The sequence below is a fragment of the Nothoprocta perdicaria genome, unplaced genomic scaffold (assembly GCF_003342845.1).
Source record: "Nothoprocta perdicaria isolate Ctin4 unplaced genomic scaffold, notPer1 scaffold_72, whole genome shotgun sequence".
Lineage (NCBI taxonomy): Eukaryota > Metazoa > Chordata > Aves > Tinamiformes > Tinamidae > Nothoprocta > Nothoprocta perdicaria.
In genome coordinates, this window is record NW_020455999.1 from 1,755,750 (window position 1) to 1,780,772 (window position 25,023).

At 46.5% G+C, this 25,023-nt stretch overlaps 2 protein-coding genes and 1 long non-coding RNA gene across 6 annotated transcripts in view; 2 read left to right on the top strand and 1 right to left on the bottom strand.

Moving 5' to 3' along the window:
• The window catches only part of DVL1 (dishevelled segment polarity protein 1), a 35,973-nt gene extending 13,347 nt beyond the window's left edge, over positions 1 to 22,626 (bottom strand). For all 3 annotated transcript variants that reach the window (XM_026050950.1, XM_026050951.1, XM_026050949.1), the window contains exons 1-5: positions 22,457 to 22,626; positions 8,159 to 8,228; positions 5,314 to 5,435; positions 2,914 to 3,026; positions 1,208 to 1,346 (exon numbers count right to left, since the gene is read on the bottom strand). In XM_026050950.1, the coding sequence (XP_025906735.1) occupies positions 1,208 to 1,346; positions 2,914 to 3,026; positions 5,314 to 5,435; positions 8,159 to 8,228; positions 22,457 to 22,626 (614 nt within the window). The remainder of the gene's footprint in view (positions 1 to 1,207; positions 1,347 to 2,913; positions 3,027 to 5,313; positions 5,436 to 8,158; positions 8,229 to 22,456) is intronic.
• A 1,198-nt stretch (positions 22,627 to 23,824) lies between these two features.
• LOC112957348 lies at positions 23,825 to 24,497 on the top strand. Of its 2 annotated transcripts, none has more exons than XR_003251209.1 (2): positions 23,825 to 23,959; positions 24,424 to 24,497. It is a non-coding gene; the product is annotated as an uncharacterized LOC112957348 (long non-coding RNA). The 2 variants fall into 2 exon arrangements; XR_003251210.1 differs by having other exon boundaries at positions 24,465 to 24,497.
• An 83-nt stretch (positions 24,498 to 24,580) lies between these two features.
• The window catches only part of MRPS16 (mitochondrial ribosomal protein S16), a 1,433-nt gene continuing 990 nt past the window's right edge, over positions 24,581 to 25,023 (top strand). The window contains exons 1-2 of the mRNA XM_026051084.1: positions 24,581 to 24,641; positions 24,733 to 24,993. Of these exons, the coding sequence (XP_025906869.1) occupies positions 24,629 to 24,641; positions 24,733 to 24,993 (274 nt within the window). The 5' untranslated portion in view covers positions 24,581 to 24,628. The remainder of the gene's footprint in view (positions 24,642 to 24,732; positions 24,994 to 25,023) is intronic.

The window sequence follows — 25,023 nt, forward strand, 5'->3', positions numbered from 1 at the left end:
GTGCAGGGCAGCAACGCTCCTCACTCCCGACTCCTCCACGCGCGATGTCCTACGCGGCTCCACACGCCACGGCTCGCGAGCTGCTCCCGAGCACACTCGGCCCCTTGGACCTCCCGGGCAGCTCCCGGTCTGCAGCGCGGAGCCCGGCTGCTTTCCCCGTGTGCCTGCACTTGCCTCCTAGGAAATCCCTTGGCTGGCAGCGTGTGCAGCGCATTCCTCGGAGCATTCCTACGCGCGCCCGTCCTGCCGGGCTGGTCTGACGGCTGCTCGGGTGCCAGCAGCTCCTGCCCTCGGAAGGAAAGGCCTGCACAGCAGTTTTTAAGAGTCTCTTTCTGGTCAGGTCGGGCACAGGAAGTTTTATTTTATTCATAGATGGGTATTTGCTAGGTCTAGTCCTGTGCTTCTTTGTGCATGCTCTAAGTCTCTCCTACCGCATATCTTGCTGCATGGAAATAATTCAATTATTCACAAGAAACAAAATCACCTGCAGATTTTTTTTTTCTTTTTTTTAAGGTGGGAGGAAAAGGAGGACTGGAAGCCCTAAAGGCTTTAAGAAAGTACCACAGGTACCACTGATCCTGCACGTGAATATCCAAGGCAACTACAAAGCATCCTAAGGTCTAACTTTTGGTATTTTCAGGTGTCAGCAACTTTGCTGGAACTGCACAATAGGTTCTCACAGCTAATTCAGGACAAAATATTCACTGTTAATAGAGTTACCCCTTCAATCCTTTGGAAGGGCTCAGCATTTAAACAGCATCAGAAAGAACAGGTATTCTTCAACAGGTATTTAAGCAGTGACTAACCTTAAGACCACAAATACATCCACTGAACTCACTGAGCTAATCATCTGTTTGTAAACACGGCAAACACTGAGGTGTCACCTTTATGAGTTGCTGTTCTCTGCTGTTTCTCATCTAGGTAAAATTTTAAATGCCTTGTTTATATCTCGTGTCAGCTACAGACCTCTCCAAGCCACCAGCGATCTRGAAAAGGCTTTGGTATCCCAAAGTGGGATACCAGTGCTCGAATCACAGCTAGCAGAAAAACAGAGGTGATGCCAAGAAAGAAGAGAGGGAAGAGGAGAGGGGATAGGAGGCACCTCATCTCCTCAATCTGTTTAAGGAAAGCTCAGACACACCGTCAAGAAGCTGAGAACCAGATGTAGAGAGTATTTAMCAACTGAACCACCCCACCAACCCCCTACCTGCTTGTGTTGTCATCATCATCCGAGTCAATGAAGCTACTGGATTCCAGCTCACTGCTCATCATGGTGGAAGAGCTGTCATACCCAGGAGGGTGCTCCCGGTGCCTGTCTAACTTGGGGTGGCCATTTATCCGAGGGGCTACAAGAACAAACACGTTGGTATTATTTAAACAAACTTCTACAGGGTAAAGTCAGAAGCACTAAYTGCATTTCATTATTTCTGCATGGAAACATGAATTTACTGCTATTTCATAACGGCRAGTGATGCACACCGTGAAATCTCTCAGCTGCCTCTTCTGAAACTCAAGTTAGTTTCAGCTGTAATAGGTAAAGACCCATCCACTTAAGCACAAGGCCCAGGCTCTGGCCACATTAAGCCAGCAAGAAAGGGAAGAGACACACAAGAATGGAAAAGACAACATGCTCTTAACACAGGCAGACACRGAGACACGGAGTTCTTTAATAGGCAGCTTTAGTGCCTAATAATGCAATACACTAAATGGGCAGGTAACTAAACGCACCCTACCAGGAATGAAGGGCACTCAGCAATGTTAGATAGAGAAGAAGGAAAAAAAAAAAGTCAAGCAACTTTGGAAGAATTTCAGCATTTCCCTTCTTTTCTTCTGGAATGCAGCATTAAGTACAGTAGAAGAACAGGAGGAAAAGGGAAAGTCAAGTGAAACCAAGAAAAGTGTCTTTTCATGCTTCCCTCTTATCAAGTTCACACAGGCACATCTGAAAAACTAACAGTAAAAACAAATGCCCTTTTAACATTCTTGCAATAATAACCTTTGTGACCGTATTAGAGGATTCTCGCTTTGCGGTTCGCCCAAGGAATGTGCAGTGAGTAGCAGGCAAAGGCAGCTCGCTGCTCCACCCGCTGCTCGGGGAATTTTCTTTCACTTTGAGCCAGTGACAATTTGGAAGCGTTAAATAAACAAAGACACCTGCTTCTAAAACCCAATATATAGTGACTTTTAGTTTTCTAACTGGAGGCAAATACTTCAGTGGGTGGGACTGTGAATAAACTCTGTGCTGGCATCTCTTGGCCCAAGTATTCCAGATTCTGAACCACTTTAGACTCAATGGGTGGCATCTATTAATTCTTAATTAAGCCTGGAAATTGTTGTCTGGCAATAAAAGAAAAACCAAGCTTACTTTGATGTATCGACTAGAAGCAAGTCCTGAAGTTTGCGCATGTACCATAGATCTACCAGCATAAATCCTTGCTGCTGCCCTAAGCCTAGAGAAATCAAACTATTTCTGAGGATTTGGGCTCAGGCCTTATAATGTTAAAATATAAGGCTCTCAAACTGTCTACACTGCAAACTCTAACACATCATACAGGTAATAGGACCTACCTTTAAACAAGAATAAGAGGGGCAGTTGAGCCCCTTATCATCAGCTAAATTATCACTCCTCTCCAGCCTGATCATCTTCTAAAACTACAGAAAAGTCTTTATATCGTTAGACAAAAATCTCTGCTACTTCACCGCAGGCTGTGCAGACCTAGAAATTCCAGAGCCTCAAAGTTTTTCAAAGCAATTATCAAGTCTTTTTCCATTAAAATATTACTAGTGTCTGAAACGCACAGGAACCCAGGCACACTTCTCTTCAGTAGTATTCCTGCAAAAGTAGCTCTGGGTCTGAAAGATGAAAAGAAAGATTGTTTTTTTATTGTGAATGAAGAAGGGGAAGGAACTCACCATCTTCATGCCCTTCTCTGGCCCTGCGCCGATGTCTCTCTCGCCGGTGACTAACAACGGACTCGGTTCCCGTCTCGTTGTCCAAGCCATCTCTACTGCTGGCAGCATTTGGGCTGTAAGAGGAAAAAACAGGAAGAAACTGTGGAGTCATTTTTGCTAAAAAAAAAAAAAAAAAAAGAAAAAAAAAACCACACACACACACAGTTGCATTTGCAGAAGTAGCATCATTACACCAAAAACGCTACCGTGAGACATTTGCATGAAGTTTTCATGGAGAAAAACTACTCATGGGCAAAGAAAATTTTTTTTTAAAACAGATCTCTGGTGCATTGATATTGCAACAAAAAGTCAGCTTCTGCAATTGCCTCTTCTACAATATTCGAAAGGTGTTTGCCTAAGACAGAGTCTTGTCTACTAAAGCTGGCGTTTTGGGCTCAGTTGCCTGGGTGCTTGTTCACCCACACGCTGGTTTCCCYGCCCACAGACACACGGCACCCTGGCAGCGAGCGCAGAGACACAACTGCAGCCACCTTCAATATTAAGTGGGGACCTTGAAGGCTGAGCTCTGGTAAGTCACAGCAAGGCTCTGAATAATTAAGGGCATGTCTGCAGGACATAAAAAAAGATCCCAGAACTTCCTCCCATGCTCTGGAGGGCTCGAAAGCCACACAGCTACATCCGTGCAGCACGGGAGTGAGAAAAGCCTCTCAAGGAGGTGGAAAAACAATGGACTCTGTTGAAAGTGGCCTCCAGATCCTGAAAATGCATCTGAGCATGGTCTGGCATAGGCTGATGCTCTGCTGTGAAAGATGCCTCCCAGCAGGGATGTGGTACTCACACTTACTGCTCATACTCTTCCCCTCTGTCCCTCAAATTCCACCCATCAGAAAAAAAATCATCAAAAAAAACCATCAAAAGTGTCATTGGACAATGACAACTTGGACAAATGAAATGTCCTGGTAGGTCTCCATATAAAGTAGGAAATAGAGGTCCCTGTTTGAGCAAACATTTGAACACACACCAAGTCCCGATGACGTTCTCCAAATGAAAGCATATTTCTAAGTGCTGTCCCAAGCACGTCTGCCTTTCTCTTTTCAGTCCTGCTCAGATGCACAGGGTGACCCTTTCCTAGCTTTGCTGAACACAAAGGTGGGAGCCCTTAGCGATGCACCCAGGCCTGGAAGACACCAAGACATCTCAGCAGCACCATCTAGCGACTTCACTGCTGCCATCCACCGCTGAGCAGTTCACCAGGCTAAAGAAGCAGACAAAAGGGTTCAGAAGGAATCTCTCCGTTTTCTCAGCATGGATTTTCTCAACGCCCAGCTTGCCAGCAAACCAAAGTGCTGGTGCAGGAGGTCCAAGATGAGCATCAGACGCCTCATCAGCTTTCCCAAAGTACTCTTCCTTTGGATTTACTCAACAGTGAAACACTGTCAAACTGCTATGTGGAACCAAGGCTTTCCTCTGACATGTACCTCATTCCTATAGCTGACACTGCCTACTGCTCTGTCCACTCCATCCACTTCTTGGGTCTTTGCAGGCCAGCAACATTTCTGCATTTCTGTATSAGCAATCACACAACATTCTAGCTCAGCTGGGGCTTTTCATACAAATAAGACCCCAATTATCTTAACACAACCATTACTGAAGAAAGAAGATGGGAGAGGACAGGTCTGTGGTGATTTTTGTGGCATTAATAAAAGCAAAACCTCAGGGGTCTAGGAATAAAGAAGGTAACTCACTTTGGGAGGGGAGGACGGGGTACATGGGATTGCAGTGTCACTGAGGTTAGGGCTGGGAAAGTCAGGGGGTTGCCCTAATGATGGCTGAGAAAACACAACCCAAGGGGACGGGAAGCAGAGGCACTGCCGGAGATGSTGCTGCAGAATCAGCACGTGCCTTTCCCAAGCCACAACCTGGAGCCAGGACACTCGGGCCCCGCAAGCGCCCTCATCCAGGCCCTCCGCAGCCAACGCAGAGCGAGGCTCCGTCGCACGAGGGCAGCAAAAGCCTGGCGAGAAACGTGGTGTCAGACACCCGAGCATCTTCCAGCACGTCCTGTCCCCTCCAAAAGGCATTTATCTGTAAAGAGACTCACCCAGAGCATGGAGGGCTCTTCCAGGCCACAGGCATTCCCACATGGGACAAGCAGAAGAAACTCTGCAAATTAGACTATGCAAGAGCCACTGGAAGCTCGTTTAGCTCGGCAAGCTACGCTGCTTACACCTCGGCACCCAGGGCAGGATTAGCCACTGTACACTGAAAGCTATTTTGCAATGATAACAATAAATAGCTAGTTTGCAGCAGTAGAGAGAAATATGGGGAAAGAAGCGGAGCAGAAATGCAGATTTTGGTTTAAAGGGAAGGGAAAAAAAAAAAAAGAGAATTTTCTCTTACTGGAATGAGGGCGGCCGGGAGTCTCCAATGCCRCCCGTCCTCTCGATGGGAGGCGGGAGGTCCGTGTGGCTCTCGGTGCAYTGGGAACCCGTGTCAGAGTGAGAGCCTTCAGCCAGGACCAGCTGTCAACAGAAAGGACAGAGAATTGACACACATTGGTGCAGGTTTCTGCACCTCCACAGAGGCCCTGCTTTTCTGCACGCCCTGCGAACACCTCAAGGAGCTGGAGGGAGAAGAAGGGCTTGGTGGCTCCATGGAGGATTCCTGTTAATCCTTCAAAAAAGCCCATCACATTCAATCTCACCCTGAAAATAGCTCGGATACCCATAGAGTTGTTGTGAGCACCACAGAGTTTTCATCTTCTCAGAACCAACCACCACACTGGGCAGGAGTGCAATGTAAAATACATCAGGAGAAGATGCCCCGAAGTCCTTTTATGTCATACATCACGTTTTGACGTTACACGTCAAAAAAATGTGTTCATCGGCTGCCCTGGAGCACAGGCCAGTTATAGGATCATTTAAGTGAACGTGAAAGAAAARCGAAGGAGAACATAATGTCCAGAGCAAAAAAAAAAAGGCAGCTGAAAACAGCCCATCCTAATACCCAGTAACTTGAGCCAGGACATTTGTATGGAGTTTTGTGATTTAATGGCCAAAGCTAAAGCAATGAGAGGAAGTTGGCACCCAGTGTCTACTGCTGCCTGCAGCAAAATTAAAATATGGTGCTAATGAAAAGGGAAAATCTGGATAAACAATGGGCTTGTTCCTTGGCTAGTGCAATAATCCTAGCAGCTTTATCAGGTCAGGGATTGTTATCAGCCTCAGATATGAGCCACTGTGTTGGCACAGACATTCACGCAGAGACCCTGCTCCAGAACAAACCACGTTGAGATGGTTCTAAAAACAAACCTCAACAGGATGGCGTGGGACAGTGACAACACATAAATCACAGTAATTACTGCCCTCCTTTCTCTGAGACCAGATAATCAAATGCAGGAGCCAACAAGATCTGAACCCAGAGCATTTGCCTGGTACTTACAGTTTGGGGGAAGGAGGAACTGGGGGCTGGTGGGGTGACAGATCGCAAAAATAAAACACATTACAGTAAGGTTTGCTTCATATTTATCTCATATATAGAGATTTTATTTCATATCAATGTGTATGTCAGTTTGTCATCCCCACTTTCACTCTCGTCCTATGTAAGATACGCAGGAAATGGAGTGTGTTTATGTAAGTGCAGTTACAACAATAAGGACTAAATGAAGTATTTGCTAAATAATTAACATCAGTGTCTACGTTGCTGAAAATCCTAAAGGTAAATCAGRCTGCACCCCACAGATGCTCTACAAATCTCATAAGCAGAAGCCCTCTGTTCTCCAATTATTTAGTCTTTAAAGAAAATAAASAAAACCAAAGCAGAAAATGTCAGAGGCAGATGAGGAAGGCAAGCAGGGCACAGCGGGGATGGCAAGAAGTCCAAACTGCTAATGAAGAACASGATCCCAATTCAGCCTTAACCTAACTGCACTGGGTTCCCAGGGCACTGGGTCCCTGCAGAGCCTCCCGTAAACCCTTTCTCTGAGGGAAACAGGTCCTGCATGAGCCACTGAGATCAAAGTTCCTGCCTATGGCAAATCCAAAGACTCRGCTATTCCTAACAAAGACAAAACTCTCAACTTTCCCAGCATCAGTCACCTTGCAAACATCAAAGTAGTCGCTGCAGCAGTGGAGAGGGGAGCTCAGCTCTGTGGTGTGTCCTTAATGCTCCCATTTGCAGCACAGCGCTTGCACGGGGAACCCACACCCCACACTGCAGCAATTTATGGGGAGAAGGACAATTATCCCCGAGGGTTTGCGGAAAGAATCCAAGCTGGCTGCTACCAGCTGAGGGATATTGTACAGCAGCAAGGGAGACAAAGGCAGCTCAACCCCATCAACGTGGGGAGCCAAACAAGAATACRACCCTGCCAAAAACAATAGTTGTTTTTTTCCTAAAAATGTAAAGAGCAACTTTGGTAGCCCTGCAGTGTATGGATGCAATTATCTGTTTAGTTCCAGTGAATAGGATATGAGGGGATTCCCAACTGTGAACAATTAATTTACAGTAAGATTTACATAAAACTCCAACAATAATTAGTAGCAAGGAAAAGCAGATAAGCATGACAATTTTATGGGTGTTAATGCAAAAAAAAAAAAAAAAAGTGATTTGCAATTGGTAATGTAGGTCAGGCACAGATGTCCCAGCTGATTGCTCGGAAGGATGAACAGGAGCTTTTGTCTGTAGCATCTGTAAAAAAGTGCTCTAAATCATCTGTGCTATAATACAGCTATGCAGCAGCTGTGCTATAAACTGAGTCCACATGCTTGGCATGTACATAAAGAKGTAAAAAGAAGCTTATGGATGGAAAGGAAGCAAATAGGGAGTGTGTCTTTTGCAGAGCATATACATTCCCATTACCTGCACGATCTGTGCTCACCAACACTTGTTCAGCTGAAATAAACAGGGTTTTAATGCACCCTGGCACTGGCTGCTGAGCGTGTGATTCCACCTCCTACTGCTGGCGAGCTGGCTGCTACCTTCACCTGCTGTCGCTGAGCCTATTTTTAACAAGGATTAAGGACCTGCCTAGTACCATTTTCAACAAAAGGCAAGTGGGTAAACATTTGTGTGTTAAGAAATAATAAGATGTTACAGACAGAATGAAAAACTATGTTTTTGCTTCCTTGTAAAATGGGATSGAACATTTCAAAGCACTTCTGACAATGAGAATCCACATACCAACTACTTTGCCAGGTCATCAATAAATCAATATATACATATATAGAAGCGTGAACCAACATACCCAGGACACCACTCTTCCATTGAAGCACGGTAGCTTTGCATTGTCATCTGAGATTTCTTCCTTTACCACCCTGCAAAATAATAATAACAGGAAGAAAATCAAGCACTTGAAATAACATCCTATCAGGAGGGACGGGGATTTTCTTAAATGGACCAGAAAAAAACCCACCATCTTTGGCTAAGCTGTCAATACCAGCAAGTTTGCTATGTTGCTGTGTAAAATAAACCACAACAGCCACAGGAACCTGCCTGCACCTGAGATGGGATCACAGTAAAAGATCAAACCAGATAGGTGGGAGGTGAAAGGACAAAAAAGCAAAGGGATAAGAACCTTCTCTCCATCTCACTTTTGATAAAAGGAGAATAAATAGCAGCACAAACCCCTGCATTTCCACACTTCCAYCTATTCTCCTAGCTTCGTGCCTATTTCCAGTCACTCGGCCAGGGCGAGGGACCGTGCAGTGCTCGGCCTTCCTGCTATCTATCCACAAAGTATTTACCAAACTTCCACCCAGGGAACAGCAGTGTCAGCGCACCAACAAGTTACCTAGTGGTTTTGCTTCAGAGCATCATTAACATTCTCCACTCCACCGTACTCCAGAAAAATCCTGATGTGCAAGGCAATATATTCTTTAGTTCAACCTTCAAATCCACCTCTCAGGTCAACAGAAAGGCAAAAGGAGGAATAGCAGGGGACCGACTCAGCCAAGGCTACACAGCAGACCTGTTACAGCTCATGACAAAGCCCCCACGCTCTTGAATCTCCCCCAAATCCMCTGCACGGTGTCAGCCAACTCCCCACTCCCCCTTCCCGCACGCMCCCCATCTCGCTTGGGAAAGGGCATGTGCAAGAGGGTGCGGGGCGGAGGGAACGGCTCTCGGCCGCTCACATCCTCTGCTTTCCTTCTCCGCTCTCCTCTAAGGCCAACAACGGCTAAATGAAACAATCCCTGCTGCTTAGAGCCCCTCCTTGCTGGCGCTTCCTGCCATTGTGTGCGGCTCCCCCGGCGCCGCGCGGAGCAGCCGGGCACCTTCCAGCCCGCCGCTCCGCTCGCGCGCCCTCCGCTCCCTCACCTGCTTCCCTCATACGTTTGCGCTTCTTGGCGCCTTCCCAGCACCCTGCTTCTCCTCCTCCAACAGGGCATCTGAGTCTTAAAATCAAGGCTTTTTGGCCTAGCTTTTTTGGCTTTAGGTGGGGGAAATGGGAGGTTTTAGGGGTTTATTTCTTAGCAAAGAGTGACAGCTCCCCAGCAACGGAGCTGACATCAACACTCAGCATCACACCTGTCAGGCACAAGTACAGAACATTATTTGCATGTTTTCCTGCCCTCACTCCCAAGTGCTTCTCTCTTTTGCATATTTATCTCTTTCAAACACCTACTGACTCAAGGATCATTTCTAGTGCAATAAAGTCCAGGACTGAGGTAAAAGACTAAGTCCATGGCACTACCCCAGGACAACTTCCTATGTGGAATGAAGCCCCTATCTAAAGCAGACCACTACAAGGAGTGAAACCACTCTCGGAAAGCAAGGCAGAACAAGGAGAACTGCTTGAAAACCCAACCTACCTCTTTTCTTTCAGCCCTTTAAAAGAGAAAGCAAGAAAAAAAAACTTCAACATAAAGTCTTTAAAAAGTCTAACAAAATACAAGTTAAGAGATTGTGTTTCTAGCACTTTGTGCGACTCCTGGATGTGGCAGCAACTCTAAACCTCTATTACAAGCAGTTACTTCACTCTCAATGAAAGGTGTCACACAACCGTGACAGATACAGTGTCAGCTCCAAGCACCACAGAACAAGAAGGGCTAAACGTACCTGAAAGCAATCAAGATAAGACTTGATTCTTATTCACCTCAGAAAYGTTTCCTTTATGCTCCCTTTAAAATATCCCATTAGAATTCTAAAGCTAAGTTGGAAAATAAAACAGTAGCCACAAGTGCTCATCAATACACCACAGAAAATGTTACTTACAGCCAGGTAAAAATAATTGCTAACAAAGACAGAAACGCCAAACAACTTACATGGGAAACACGCACCAGAAGTGGCTGCTCTGCTCCCAGACTCAAGACACTTGGGAAAGAAATGAAGCTATTCATGAGTTTATTTAGTATGGTCCCTACGCAGAAACCTCAAGTGCTTATTAGAGATGGTATCTCGCTCTCCCTAGGTTATTTGTCTAGACATATTTTAATTAAACGGCATCATTCTGGTCACTGATGTGGTGAGAATTACTTAGTTTCCTTTAATCAGGGCTGAAGGCTTCAGCTGCCGGCGTGGCGCACGCGCGGGAAGCCTCTTGCACCTTCCACGCAGAGCGATTTAACGCACARCTCCCATCACCTTCACCCAGGCTCCACGGCCACGGAGATGTGGATAACATGGGAGCATCTCTCACAGAGGTTTCAGCAGCGCAGCTCACGGCCTGGGCAGTTTCTACCCTTCAAAGGTAGGAAAAAAAGGTGTGAGAGCTCTTCAGTTCAGAGCTGGCTCTAAATCCCACCCACTCTTCGCCTTCAACGAATAATTGGGCYTAAAAGTTTGTTTAAGTACTGGATGATACCTGTCACAAAGTCCAAAGTTGGAGACACGTTAGGAAATGGGTAGACTTTGGACTCAAGCCCATAGAAGATGGGCATCATTTTAACAGGTTTTTGCCGAGATGAACCCAAAATGACTTGTTTTCAGCACCACAAGCACATGGCAGTGGAGAAAGCAGAACAGGGAGACAAGTTCCCCTTGGCAAAAGGGGAACCTCAGCGTTCTGCTCTATTTCAGGTTAGACTGCTGCACATTTGAAAAAAAAAAAAAATCTACAATTTCATTTTAAGATCCTCTATAACTACCATCTAGCAGCTGGTAGGGCACGAAGGCAGCGTGTCCCAGGACGGGCACCTATTAACATACTAGGTGCTGCTTTCTGCCTGCCCAGCTCTGCCTGTTGGGTTCCTCACCTCCCACTCCTTGAGAGTCACCTCGGCAGGTTAGGAGGCTGCTCAGAGAAGCAGTTCAGATAAAAGCTGGTTGGATTTTACGCATCACAGAGAAAGACCTGCACCTATTTCAACATGCAAACAGCACAGAACCAGGAAAACACAATCCCTTTCCATATGCAAAAGGCACAGAACAAGGAAAATACAACCCCCTTCTATATGCAAAAGGGACAGACCAAGGAAAATGCAAACTTTTCATTCCAGATCTGTCCAGATCCAGATAAATTTGACTTCTAAATAAATACCTGCAGGTTTAAATACAGAACTCAACAGGATCTCTCTCTTAATTGACTAGATAACACTGCTCTGCATACCAGTGTGGGAAGAGGGGGACAATGAGTTACTTTTTGTTTTTTTACTTTTTTAAGCAGCATTTAAAGCCCTCCAAAACTGAATGCAGGCTCTCCTTACCCTGCCACCACACAGAAAGGGATAAACCTTCTGCAGGGAAGAGCATCACCTAAAGCCCCCCAGGAAGGACTTGCTGCACCCTTTCCAAAGCCGTGGTGGAGAACGGTGTGGCAGGGCTTGCAACCAAACACGGGTCATCGCTGGAAATCCCAATTCTTGATGCACTGGCTGCTCCAAGTCCCACAAACTCAGGTCAGTTTGGCACTAAAAATGCAAAGCTGCCCTGCGGCACAGGCTAATTCAGAGGAGCAGCAGCTTCAGTTCACTGGCTTGCTGCTAATTTGTCCTGGGTGTGGGGAGGGAGGGGGTGAGAAAAATAAAGGCAAAAATAAGCAGATGACAGATTCACTTATTGATTACACTAAGAGATGCATTAAGAGGCAGGGGGAGAGGTGGGGGATTAAAAAAAAAAAAAAAAAAAAAAAAGCAGGATGTGCAAGAAGCAGGAGCTGGAACAGCACTGATGCCAACCACGTAACGCAACCCCTGCTGGGACAATGTGAAAGACAGATGAGGCAGGTATTTCAACATTAACTACTCCAGCAGATATTGCAACATTAACTATTTCATTGCTCCACTTCAGATGGGCCTACAAAAATATTGGCCATATCAGAACTAGCTTCTAATTCCCACTAAAGCCAGTGAAAATTTTTGTGTAGAGTAAAATAAGAAGCTTGWCAATGTTTACATTAGATTGCAGGAACCCAGAATTTAGTCGAGTTGAAAAGTTTTTACAAATGGTGAACTGAAACCCCAAAACACAGAAGCTCATTTTAACAAGTTACCTAGGCACTTAATTTTAATGTGTTCAGAGTCTCCTCCAAAGGGACAACTCCTGCACGTAAACTAAGCAAGGCACCAGTTTAACTGGTTGTTCTATCAGGCACTAGATCACTCGCTCAAGGTCAAATAAGGCACAAAAGGAGATTAAAAAGAAAAAACAAAAAAGGAAAAAAAAGGAGAATTCAAACTTTGAATTCCTGTTCCCTAGTCCATACAGTCACTCTATTCTTCCCATTCCACAAAAGCGGGAAGGAGAGAAGTCATTCAAAGACTGCAAGCTTCAACRTACATTTTTTTAAAGAATAACACACTTGTCTTGAGACAATTTCCAAAGCTAAGAGTTCCTGTTACACCTTAGGAAGGCACTACAAAATTGATTTGATTCTTTCTTAAGTAACGGGAGCAGTTGCATAAGAAGAGACTGATAAATTGCTGTTGTAGAAAAGCTCTGGGGCTGCACTGCAAAGACTCAAAGCTGCTTGTGAAGGGAGATTCCCAACCGTCCAACAAACCAACGGCTGGATAGAGCTGTTAGAACAGGCAGGCAGGGGGCAAAGGCTCCTTTCCCACTGCGGTCCTATTTCAGCTCAGGTTGAATTATTCTAAGGTTAGGATCACTGTGGTTTGATGAGTCTGATACAAGGGCCTTCCGAGTCTTCCATCTCCTTCTTAATCCTAAAGAGTATATAAAGAAAGAAAATAAATTCATCTTTGATTAGAAATGCTGGGATTATTACCCAGAGAAGCAAGCACAGAAAGACATCCTGGGCTAAACAAACTCGAGCCCCTCAGTCTCGACCAGGCAAGGTTGCAGAGATGCTCTCTTGCACCCACTAGTCCTAAGTGCCTCTAGTGCCRCAGCACGAGGACACTGCTACAGACCTAAGGGAGCTCAGCAAGTGCCACGGGTACGAGCAGGAGCCTTCATCAAGTGACACGCAGTGCCCTCATCCAGGAGCTCCCACCGCTCTGCCGGCCACAGGGGGAATGAGCTGAACATCTGCACTTTGCTGATCACCGGGGCTTTGCGAGTGCAGAATTCCATCTGCTGTGCTGCAATTGCCTTGTTCTATTTATACAGAGCAGATGGCAGCCCCTAGACRTGCAACCCTGGCACCTACATGGAAGTCTGAGGCTCAAAGATGCCAGCATCACATAACTGACATACAGAGGGCTAGGACGCCGATTTAGAACAGCAGAAGATTCAGAGATCTGCCAATGTTACATTGCGTAACTGAATCTGGTCATTATATCCACACAATCCCTCAGCAAGGAGGCTTGCTCCAACTACTATGCTCACATGGCTGCAGTTTCAAAGCCATCAGGAGGAGAAATGGGAACTTTCTACTAGGAAAACCCTGAGCCTCTGAATGACCCGCAGAGAATCTCGCTCCATTGCTCATACTGCTCATATTGCTCAGCAACAGCATGTTTTCTTCCTCTCTTTCTTTCCTAACTATCTGCATAATTACTACAGAAATTAACAGTAAATAGTCAAGGGACCCACAGAATCAAAATATATTTATGCCGTGCACTTTTAAAAAGACAGCTGCAAAGCTTCATTATAAGCAAGAAATTACAGTATCATCCATTTATGATCCTCTCCTGCAAAGAGCAGCAGGGATTCCAAGAGTCAAATGGTCTTTTGTACTTTAAAATAAATTACCAATACCTCCTAATTGAAAAACATTTAAAAGGACCAAATGGTTGCTAAAAAAACAGCTAGTCTGCCCTCGGGATATGAAAGAGAGCAACTCTTTGCTACAGACAATGAGATGAGGTGACAGCTGTATTGTCTTCACCTCTTGGGTTACAGATTTCCATCTGTAAGTGCAAAAATATATTAACCTCGTTAAATAGCTCAGGTTAAAGGATGTATCCCAGGAGACACAGCAAGGCAGTAGTGGAAAGCGACAAAAATTGTGTCTCCCCATTCTTGCAGAGCTGCAGCTCGTCCTGGGGTGCGTGCACCTTCCACACACAAAGATGGATTAAAACTTCTCTCCTTGACTGAGAATTTCTGAAAACATTAACATCTCAAATCCGGTAATACAGTAATAAGATTTTTAAGAGGAATATAGCCTCATTTTTCCTGATTTGTTTCCTTGTSTTAATGTTAGCGTTTTGCACACTGAGTGTCCTCCCAAATGATTTTCAAAGTCTTTTATCTTACGAAGGCCATACAAATAACTCTGCATGATTATTAATTCCTTCAGTTAATGTCTGATYATCTATTTCGGTTTATCATGGAGATATACCAAAAAGAGAGAACTACAGGGCAAATCCTCAGGTCATCCTTCCTTGAGCACTGTGAATTCCTCGGTATTTGTTCAGCACCTTGTCTCAATATTACTAATCTCTAGAGCAGGAACTGGAGAACAAGACTTCAGTAATCTCCTCCAAAAATGAGGCCTCCAAAGCAGCATTTCAGCATTATCACCAGGGACATCCTCTCTCTTCTTTTCCAACGTGCTTGTTAATCCTTGAGTCAATGCTTAATTAACTTACAAAATGGCATTCTAGTGTCAGCTGATCCAAATGTCCTTTGCTAAAGGGCGAGCAGCAGTCAGAAGGAAAAAGCACAGCCAAACACCACGTAGGACAGGCACTTAAAATCTCTTTGTGGCTCTCACACTGGAACAGAGCTGAAGATTACAGGAAGATGCAGAGAACTCTATGCCCAAGCCATAGCCCCACCTAATAACTCTCCGCCCTGAGGTTCTGATTCTCTGAGGTATCAATCAATGATAACAACCAAGCTGTACAAGTCGSGGCATTTAAAGCGGGATCTCCAAGGTGAGCGTGAACAAAAGCGTTTTCAGAAATGGCAGACCATGCTGGAAGTCRGGCAGGATCCACGTGAAAGCACCCTGCTGTGCTCTTCTCAAAAACRGCACAGCAACCTTTAGAGATTTTAATACTGCATGTAAATGAATGACTTAATTCAAAATTTAATCAATTCCTTTGCTCTTTATGGCTGCTTTCAAAGTGTTCGATGTGGATGCCTCCTGCTTCATCTGCTCTTGCCTGCTCACTCTCCTGCAGCGGATTAGAAGGGTGATAAACTTGCAAAAATTTCATAAATCCCAGATAAAACACAGAYATGTGGCTAAACTTCAATCCTGCAGAGATAGCTCATGTTTTTAACAACTGTACAGCCTGTGTGTGTGTGTATGTTTAAGCCAAAACAAGGCTACCTGAGCACTGGAAAGAAAACTGCATACACCATGGGAAGGTGTTCATTAAACAAACAGTAGTAAACTTGTTTTTCTAACTTGTCTCACTGCAAATCACTAGCTACAGGAAGCAGACCAAACCTGATGTATCCCTTCAGCATGTTTTCAGAGCATTAGCTTTTAATAAATCTAACATACTCCACCCTCAGAGCAGGGCAGTCCTCAGGTTCCAGCAGAAAAAGGGGTTGTTTTAAGTATTTAGATTAAATTAAAGGTGAGTCTTTAAAATAAGCAGTGAATTGTACTGCACAGAGCTGTCAGAACCAGCTTGGCAAAATGTGCGTAAGCTGACCTAGTGTGGTTACAGAAACAGGAGTTTGGGGACTGGGAGCCTGGTGTTCTTACACATATTTTTTATTATTTGTACTACAATAGTGCCTTCTGATGTCAGCAAAAAGCAAAGCGCGGCAGTGTTAGGTGCTGTACAAACACGAGCAGCACCAAGACACTGACTCAAAAAAAATCTTTAGAGATTTCARCAAACAGGAAGAATGTTGGGGGAGAGAAAGGCTGTTCTTCCCAGGCAAGTGGCTAAACCAGGCCTCAGTTCTGCACTACACTGCAGCGTGTCCAAGTCTGTCTGTGGCTGAATGCAGATTCTTTGCTCTCGTCAGTGCTCTTACTACATAACCAACAGTTGTCCTCTTAGGAACGTGCTTCAGCCTTCCATGGGCAATAAGGAATCTCCCCTCCTGTCCTAGGAATGTCCTCCCTCCCAAAGCCCTGTGTGGGTTTGCTATTGATCCAGATATTCRGGCCTAGGCCCTACCCTTGCTGTTTTCAGTATTATTTCAATACTATGCTTTAAATTTTTCAGTGAAATGAGGAGAAATGGACTTCACTGGGCTGTGGATCAGCCAGAAAGAACACTTCAGGGCTGCTATGTAACCTGCTATGTCCTCCCAGGGCAAAGCAAAGCTGGCAAAAGAAGAGGGCCATAAAACCTAGCCACAGATAGCAGGACCCAGCCTTGCACAGGCCTTGCGTTCAGGTTCTAGGTGAGCCATGGAAGTTGCCTGGGTGACCTTAAGACAACTTTGACTATTATGCAACCATCCTTCCTAGCTTACACACCGACAAGTATGGACAAAAAAAGGGCAGGGGAAAAAGCTTTACAAGGAACCCGTTTGTTACTTCATCTTTTCAAACCCCTGTGCCATCAGAAAGGTATTCAGTTAGCATGCTGCAGGCACATATAGACATATATAGYAAATTATGTGAGTACATTACCAGTTGAGGCCCTGATTCTTCTTATCCCTACGTCTAAGCAAACAGGGTACCCGCTAATTGACAAAGGAGGCCAAAGTAAGAAATGAGGCAGAAAATAAGGCAAGTTAACACAGAAAAGACGCAGATCTTCAGGAAACCTAGTTCAGTTAGTTCCATTCCGGGAAACAAATTATTTRCTCAATCCTGTTCTGGAAAATATGTTCTTCGTTCAAAAACATTGAGAGTAAATGAGACTAGACAGGTAGGAGTCAGAGGTGTACATGAGAAAACAAATAGGGAGAGGTAGATGCAACCTCACTGCTCTGTAGAGGTAACCTTACATACACGTCAACTTTGCAAGTTCCTCGGCATTTCATCTCCCTGCTTGTCACTCAAGGCCCTAACCTGGCTGTCATCTTGAATTCTGACTGCTCCCTAGACACATCCAACCTACATTTCAGTCTTGGAGACACCGTGTAGTATTTCCACTTTCCACTTAAAAAGATAAAACTCTGGCAAAGTTTTGATCAGAGCAGGTCCTCAGCATGTCCTCTGCCTACGTCTGACCCACACAGACTTACTCTGAGGGTATCCACCCTTCTCCCACAGTGGCAAGGAGCATTTATTATTGCACGCCCTCTCTGCACATTGTTCCACCAGCTCCATTTTTTTCTGATGCAAACGTGAACCACTTCATTTTATTCTGTTTCAACATAAAAAAATAAACAAACTCCTACCTGTAACTGACCTACGATATCAGCCTCTTTCACCTGCTTGTTCAGCTTTCAAATAACTATGGAGGCACACTTCCTTTCATGCTGCCTGTAGTCTTGGGAGGTCTCCTTAAAAATACCAGCAAAAATACCTTATTAAAATCTTTGGTGCAATCCCTACCTCTCCTTCCTCTCCCCACCATCAAAAGAGTCTATGTCCTAATTGCTGCCTAGCAAACGGAGCCCACCTAAAAGGTAGGACCCACCTGCAAACCACTTGCTGCTGCCTTGTCCCTGGCTGAGGACAGGAACAACTTCCCAAGCCCAGAGCTCRGCCCAAATTAGTGCTTCTCATATTGTTCTTCCACTTAAAAACAGGCCTGTTCAGCTCATAACCCCAAGCTTTAAATCACAGCTGYCTGCTCGTCTTCAACACACCAGGTATCAAGACAAGCAATTTCTGTGCAAGAAACAGCTGCTCCTAAACCTACAGCTTAATAGGAAGTTTTGTTACTGATACCAAAAGAATGCCAAAAAAGCCACTCCTCAAATACTCCCTAAAGAAGTATAATCAAAAGAGTATTAGTTCACACAATGGAAAGAATGAGGACTTGAACCTCATCCAGAAGGAGAGCAGAAGAGACATACCCTGGTATTTGATGGATGAAGATTACAGAGCCCAAGACAGGCCTGTTCTTTTATTTTCCAGTACTGAAAGACATTATCAGTAGCTCCTGCCCTGCACTCATCTTGATTAAACAGCACAAAGGAAATCAGAGCAACACTGTATGGAACATATTTATCAGCATGAGCTTTTGTATAGAGGACATGGCCAGTCCACGTATTTGAGGTGGGACAATTCTCCCTCTGAACCTATCAAATTGTAATTATGCCCTATAGCATCCCATACTAGATGCTATAGAGACAAAATAACTATAGAGACTATAACTAGAGACAAAACAGTAAAACGGAGGCTATTTTATAGCAAACTTAAAACAGGTATCTGATGGGAATGCCCAAATCATATAGAGCATATATAGCTCTSTATTTTGAAAGTTACTAATAACAGTTTTATAACACAATATAGAAAAGCTATGGAAATATTTAACATTTAAAAGGAGACCAATARGAATTCTTAATGTGAGATGAGTCACGTAGATTCAACATGAATCAMTATCATCCTACACTGTTTATGAAGCTATCAGAGTTCTAATGATGAGAGCCTAAGCATCAGCTATCTATATCTTTATTTTTCACTTTTCAATCACCACAGAATCAACAAAATTGCATTACACAGACGATTACAAGGATGTGTGGCTGTATAATCAGTGATAAGTGACTTCTAAGCTCTTCCCCGGAGAGAAGAGCATCAGTTGCTGYAAGTCACTAGGGCAGCTGACGATCCCCCTTACAAAACATCTGTCACAAACAGCACCTCCCCTCAAGTGCCAGATACTACCACGTTATGGAACGAGCTCTTGCCAGGTCCCACCTTAATCTGCCACTGGCTAGAAGAAAATCAGAAGCTACAAACCCCTGCCAGGAGTCGAGTCTAAGTTAGAACGCAGCTAAACACCTGCATCTTAAACAACACACAATACCCACACAAATGYGGTGGGAAGGCCTATGTATTCAGAAGGGAGGTGTCCACACTATCAAGAGCTGATGCAGAAGTCACTATCAAGAAGGAAATGACACAGAAAAAAAAATTATATCAAAATAATATTGTCAGAAAAAGAGCAAGTTAAAGTCCCTTATCAATGATGAAGTGACTTTATCAATGGTATTATTGAGACATTATACCTGTTTTGTACAGTTTTAGTGACAGTATAATCTTAGCATCACAAGACACTCTAGTAAATTAAAACATAGCTGGAGTGCAGAGGGAAATACACCACTCCTACAATAATCTTCCCCAGCAGTTTCCAAGCAGCAGAGCTAGTCAGTCCGCACAGGAACACCAAGACCTGTTTCATTTTCATATCACCACCTGGCATGGCCCAATGCCCCAAATGCAGCTCTGCTCCAGTCCTAAGGAACTCCAGCGTTCCACAGTAGGAAACAATTCAATGCAAACACTGTGCTGAGCAGAATTATTTATTACGTTATTTCAGGATCCAGGAAAGGCTGTGCCTTAATTACAACAACATGTGTAGATCTGCAAAGGCAGTTCCTCAGCACTGGCTTCTCAAGGAGGCTCYGCTTTTGCAGGAAAACATTTGCTTTCCTAACACAAGAACTGCTTTTCACTCCGTCCTGGGATTTGCAAMCCACCCTGCCAAGCAGCAGTGAGCATGCCAAATTATAGCTGTGCACAGCAACGTGAGGAACAGGAGATAGAACAACAGAACACTACGTTAAAAAACAAAATGTTGGTGTAGTTTAGGTCTAAGTGCTGATTACAGAAGACACAGAAATAAAAAAAAAAAAAAATCAACCTTTGAAGAACATTTTCAGACACATAAGGGAGAAATTAGGTAGGTCTGTTACGGTCACCTCTCAGTTTGGGTCGGAATAAAAAGGGACACAAGACAGGACTGGGTTATGTCCATGCAGGTTATTTTGTCAAGGTATACCAAGCTTAAAACCCAGTCTGCACATCTAACACCACTGAAGGGTAAATTGGGTGGTTTTAGACATTTGGAAGCTTTTAGCAAAGGGTTTAAAACATAAACTTACTATTTTAACTCCAGAAAATATTTCACAGAGCTTTTTAGCACCACACACATGCAAAATAGCTCGAGCAAAAAGGAGAAGGAAGACCCAGCAGGATCTCCCTAATGTCAGCAAGAGGTACCCTGGCTCCTTGGCTGGTAATCAGGTGATAAAGGGAGGAGAAAACAAAATAGTAAATATCTGTGCTTTGAAATGGCCAGAATAAACACTCAGGGGAAAAGTAAAAAGTAGGCATTGTTTATTTGTATAGTTTTGAGGAACGTTTTTAGCTAATATAGGGCCCCTCATCGAAGCTCATTTTCTTTTCACATTTCTACTCCTATGCTGGGCCATGAAATACAGCACTAATCCTGCAAATGGAATCACGTATGTTATACCTATATGTTATAGCTATAGGTTTGCATGTAGGCATTTAACAGCATGCAACCTCTTCCAAACTACATAATTTGTTATGCTGRAGGGATGGACATAAAAAGTAGGTAGGTTCTATATGATCAAATAATCTCAGCATGAATTTATATACCATCCATTCTTATAGCTTTATAGGAACATACCTATACCATCCATTTCTATAGCTTTATATTTTATATATTTTAATACCGACAAAGCTCTGAATACCAGCAGTGCTGCAGGCATGTTTAAGGCTACTGTAAAAATAGGGGAAATAGCATTTAAAGACCTTAAGCCTAATCATCCACCTGCAACTCTTCACCTTCCATCATTTCTAGATAAGGAAAGAAGAGCAGGTATTTTTCACGTTGGTTTTGAGACTGACGAGGAAATCCACTGCAGGATTCACATTATCTATGTTGTTCCCAAGAACAACCCAAAACATGCAGAATATATCCCCGTTACACCTCAACCCCTCAGCAGTTTGTGTCCTTTCAGAACTGAATTTTCTGCAATAGCGGCATTGACTGTATAACCTTCCTCGATAAATCAAACGTCCTTTGATGAGGTGGCTCCATAAAAACCTCAGAACTGTCATTTTAAGACTCCTATGGGGCTTATGCCCCTGTCACTTTAGGGTTGAGGGRAAAAAAATAGGAATAGTTAGTTTCAAATACCTTATTTTGAAAATAAGTAGTTCCTGTAGTTGTTTCTCCCCAAATGTTTCCACCGCCACTAAAACAGGCCAATGCACGAATGTTCCTGCAATAACACGCCAATACTAACAACTCGACACTTCAGAAATCCACGTCAACAAAACAATGTCTCATTCCACCAGGGATAAAGAAACAATTAAAGGCTTCRGGTCTCACGCTTGAAGTAAGAAAAAAAGAAAAAGTCTATATAGCGTGTAAAAAGACAGGTAGGAGAATATACTGCACCAAACATCCCTTTCATACCTTAATCGTAGCATTATTTTATCACCAAGTCTGTGATACTTTTCCCAAACCGGCTCTTTTCTTTCTGGCAAGGCACTTTACATGTAAAGATGGTCTTGCCCATGACAGATGYGAGTACAAAGAGAAGTGATTTACTACAAAGGGACAAATACGTTCTGAAAGTGACTTYCCGGCAAACTGTCAAAGGGAGTTTTATGGCTTTATTTTACTACAAGGGTAAATAACCCTGGCGACGCGGACGCCACGTTGGGCTGTGTAAAGCAGAGCGATGCCGATGATCTCTTAGGCACATTAAGAAATGGAGAATAAACGATCACAAAGGGCATTTGGCAGCACGGACCCTCGCCGCTGCGTTCCCAGTGCACAGGATACCGGGATACGCTACCGGTGGCGGATAAAGAAGTTATCGTTTCCACCACTGCGCGCTGGCACACCACTGCAGACCCAGAAAAGCAAAGAGATTTTCGGAGGCCTTCTGGCTTCTCCCAAAGGCTCCATCCGCCGACGCACCCCGAGCCCGGCTCCCCTGGGCTCCCCGGGGAGCCGCTGCGCGGGCAGGGCGGCTCTGCGGCGCGGGCCGCGCGGTGACAGCTACCACTGGAGGCCGCGGCGGCGGGGCGCGGGGAGCCGGCGGAGCGCGGCCGGCTCCCTTAGCCATCCATGCCGCCAGGCCGGCATGGGGGCGGCTCGGGAAAAACGAGCCGCGAGGCGGCGGCGCGACCGAGGGGCCCCCGCTGAGGAGCTGTCACAGCCCCGCGGCCCGCCCGGCTCCTGCCGCCGCCGGCGCTCGGGTCGGGCCGGGCCGCCATTTTAGCGGCGGCTCCCGCCGGTGCCGGCGGCCGCGGCCTAGCGGCGGAGCGGGGCCCGCGGCCGCCTCCGGGGCGCCCGCAGCGGCCGGCGCGGCCCGCGGGACCCCCGAGCCGGCGCCTCACCCGAAATCCTGGTCCATGGACTTGAAGAAGAATTTGTAGCTGTGCACGGGCCGGTTGCTGAGGACATTTTTGAAATCGGCCAGAGTGACCTTCTCGGGCGGCACGGGCAGCTTCACCAGGTAGGGCGTCTCCTCCTCGTCGATGTGGTAGATGATCTTGGTCTCCGCCATGGGCGAGGCGGGCAGCGGAGCCGCCGCTCCGCGCGCGCAGGCGGCTCCGCGCTCCCTGCACTGCTCTCTAGCTGCCCGAGCCGGGAACGGCAGCCCGAGCAGCCGCCCCCCCGGCGGGCTCCGCGCCGCGGCCCTCGTTCCTCGCCCGGCCTCCCGAAACACGGGCCAGGTAAAGCGGCCCCCCCGGCCGCCGCAGAGCGCGGTCCCTGTCGTTRCTGGCAGTACCGAGGGGGAAAAGGACGTGACGAGACGTATATTCAGTAGGTAAATACTGAACGTGCTCACACCCTTGGGCCCCTTGAGCTTCTTTCTAACTGATTAGATGGGAAGCGACCAGGGCATAAACTTGCCCAGCTGCCTTGTTCCTTCCGAATGAGGAGAATTACTGTATTCGGGGTTTTTGTCCCCCAAATTACTGTATTTGGGGGCTTTATGCAAAAAGCTCAGGGCATTCCACCCACCTACCTAAATAAATAAATAAATAAATAAAGACAAATATTTGCTTTAGAGATGAGCCCAAGACAAAACCAAGGCTCGGAGCGCTCCGACGTTGGTCACAGCTGAGGTTCCATGGGCTTCCCGGGGTCCCTGCGGCCTTTGGTGCGGCCGCCCGGGGCCTCCRTGCGGAGCTGGCCCCGCRGGCCCCCTGCRTGAGCAGGGGGTTGCACTAGATGACCTCTGAGGTCCCTTCCAACCTTAAGCATTCTGTGATTCCATGATTAATATGGACAATGATTTTACCTGATTCTATGGCAAGGTTGCTTATTATTTACTGCATGGAGTAAATAATGATAAATAAATAATATACAATTATCCTGGATACCCTCCCGTTGAGTCACGAGGTTCAGATTGGACCCACTCGCTTTCCCAGTCTCCCTCTGAGAGGGGTCTGGGTGCCGCTGGATCCAATCCTAGTCCCAGACCTGGTCAATTGTTTATGACTACGGGTTTCTGTACACAGTTATAAGTARAGTTAAAGAAAGCACGCTATATTCACTTACCACAAATCTGTTGCGGAAAGGCATCTCTCARCCTTGAGGAGCAACCTTCAGAGGCGTCCCTGCTCAAGGGGAGATCCTGATGTGCAACCGGCTGCCATGCCAGGAGAGCTCAAGGGGCTTTTGGGMTGTCCCTGTATTTATAGGCTAAGGTGATTGACTTATAGTCATCCTTTCATTTCAGAGGACCATTGGCTAGTGCACTAGCCTTATCTCCCTGTCGGGATGCAGGCTTCAGGACTGTTATGTTGACGTCCGAGTAGAAGAAATCAGGWTGGTGGCACCTACCAGGATTAGATAAATCACTGGCGGTTCGCAACTGACCAGGGCTGCAGGTGACGTACAGGTGGCCGGCCGCAGCGCGCGCCCAGCCCTCCACAGCTGCCGCTCGTCCCRGCCCCGGGGCCCGCAGCTGCCGCCCGTCACCAAGCGGCCGGGAGGAGGGTCAGGGTCCCACCAGGGGCAGCAGTGCTGAACACGCGAGGTGGTGCCACGGCACAGGGACCGGGGGGCAGTCAAAAGAGCAGCACCCTGACCACGTCCCCATTGCGTTAGGGTTTTAAATGAACCCTTGTCTGGCAGCGTCAGAGCTGCTTTCTCCTCAGAAGCAGCGGGGTGCAGGGGGGAAGCCTCAGGCTGGGACCCCACCTGAGGAGATTCCTCGAGGTTGAGACCTCTCCCATCTTCTTGGTGCTGCCCAAGTCTTTCTTAAAGAAATGAAGTATACCTGCAAGCAGGTTCTTATTACTTAAGTGTAATTTAAGCAAGTTTTTAAACAAAGTTTTCACACTTTTTTAAGCATGTACTTATCAGTGGCGTGTAATTCGGGTACAAGTGCAGAAAGCAGGGATTGCGGCCTGAGGGCGCCTGCCACCAGCCAAAGCGGAGGGCCGGGAGCGCCACCGCCCGCCCGCCACCGGCCCCGCCATCAGGGCCGCTCCGCTAGCGCCGCCTGGCGGCCGCCGTCTCTTCCGGCACGCCCCTGACGTCATCCCGCCGCCGCCATGGTGCAGCTGGGTGAGTGCCGCCCGCCCCGTCCCGTCCCGTCCGGTCCGGTCCGGTCCGGTCCGGTCCCGCCGCCCCGTGACGCCCCGCGCTCTCTCCGCAGGGAGCCGCGTGCTGCGGAGCTACCGGGGCGGCCACGTGGTGATCCGCTTCGCCCTGGGCGGCTGCACCAACCGGCCCTTCTTCCGCATCGTGGCGGCGCACAGCAAGCGCGCCCGCGACGGCAAGTACCTGGAGCAGCTCGGCTGCCTCGACCCGCTGCCCAACGCGCACGGCGAGAAGGTGGCGGGGCTCAACGTGGAGCGGCTGCGCCACTGGCTGGGCTGCGGCGCGCAGCTCTCGCGGCCCGCCGAGAAGCTGCTGGGTAGGTGCGGGCGGCGGCCGGGGCCGCGGC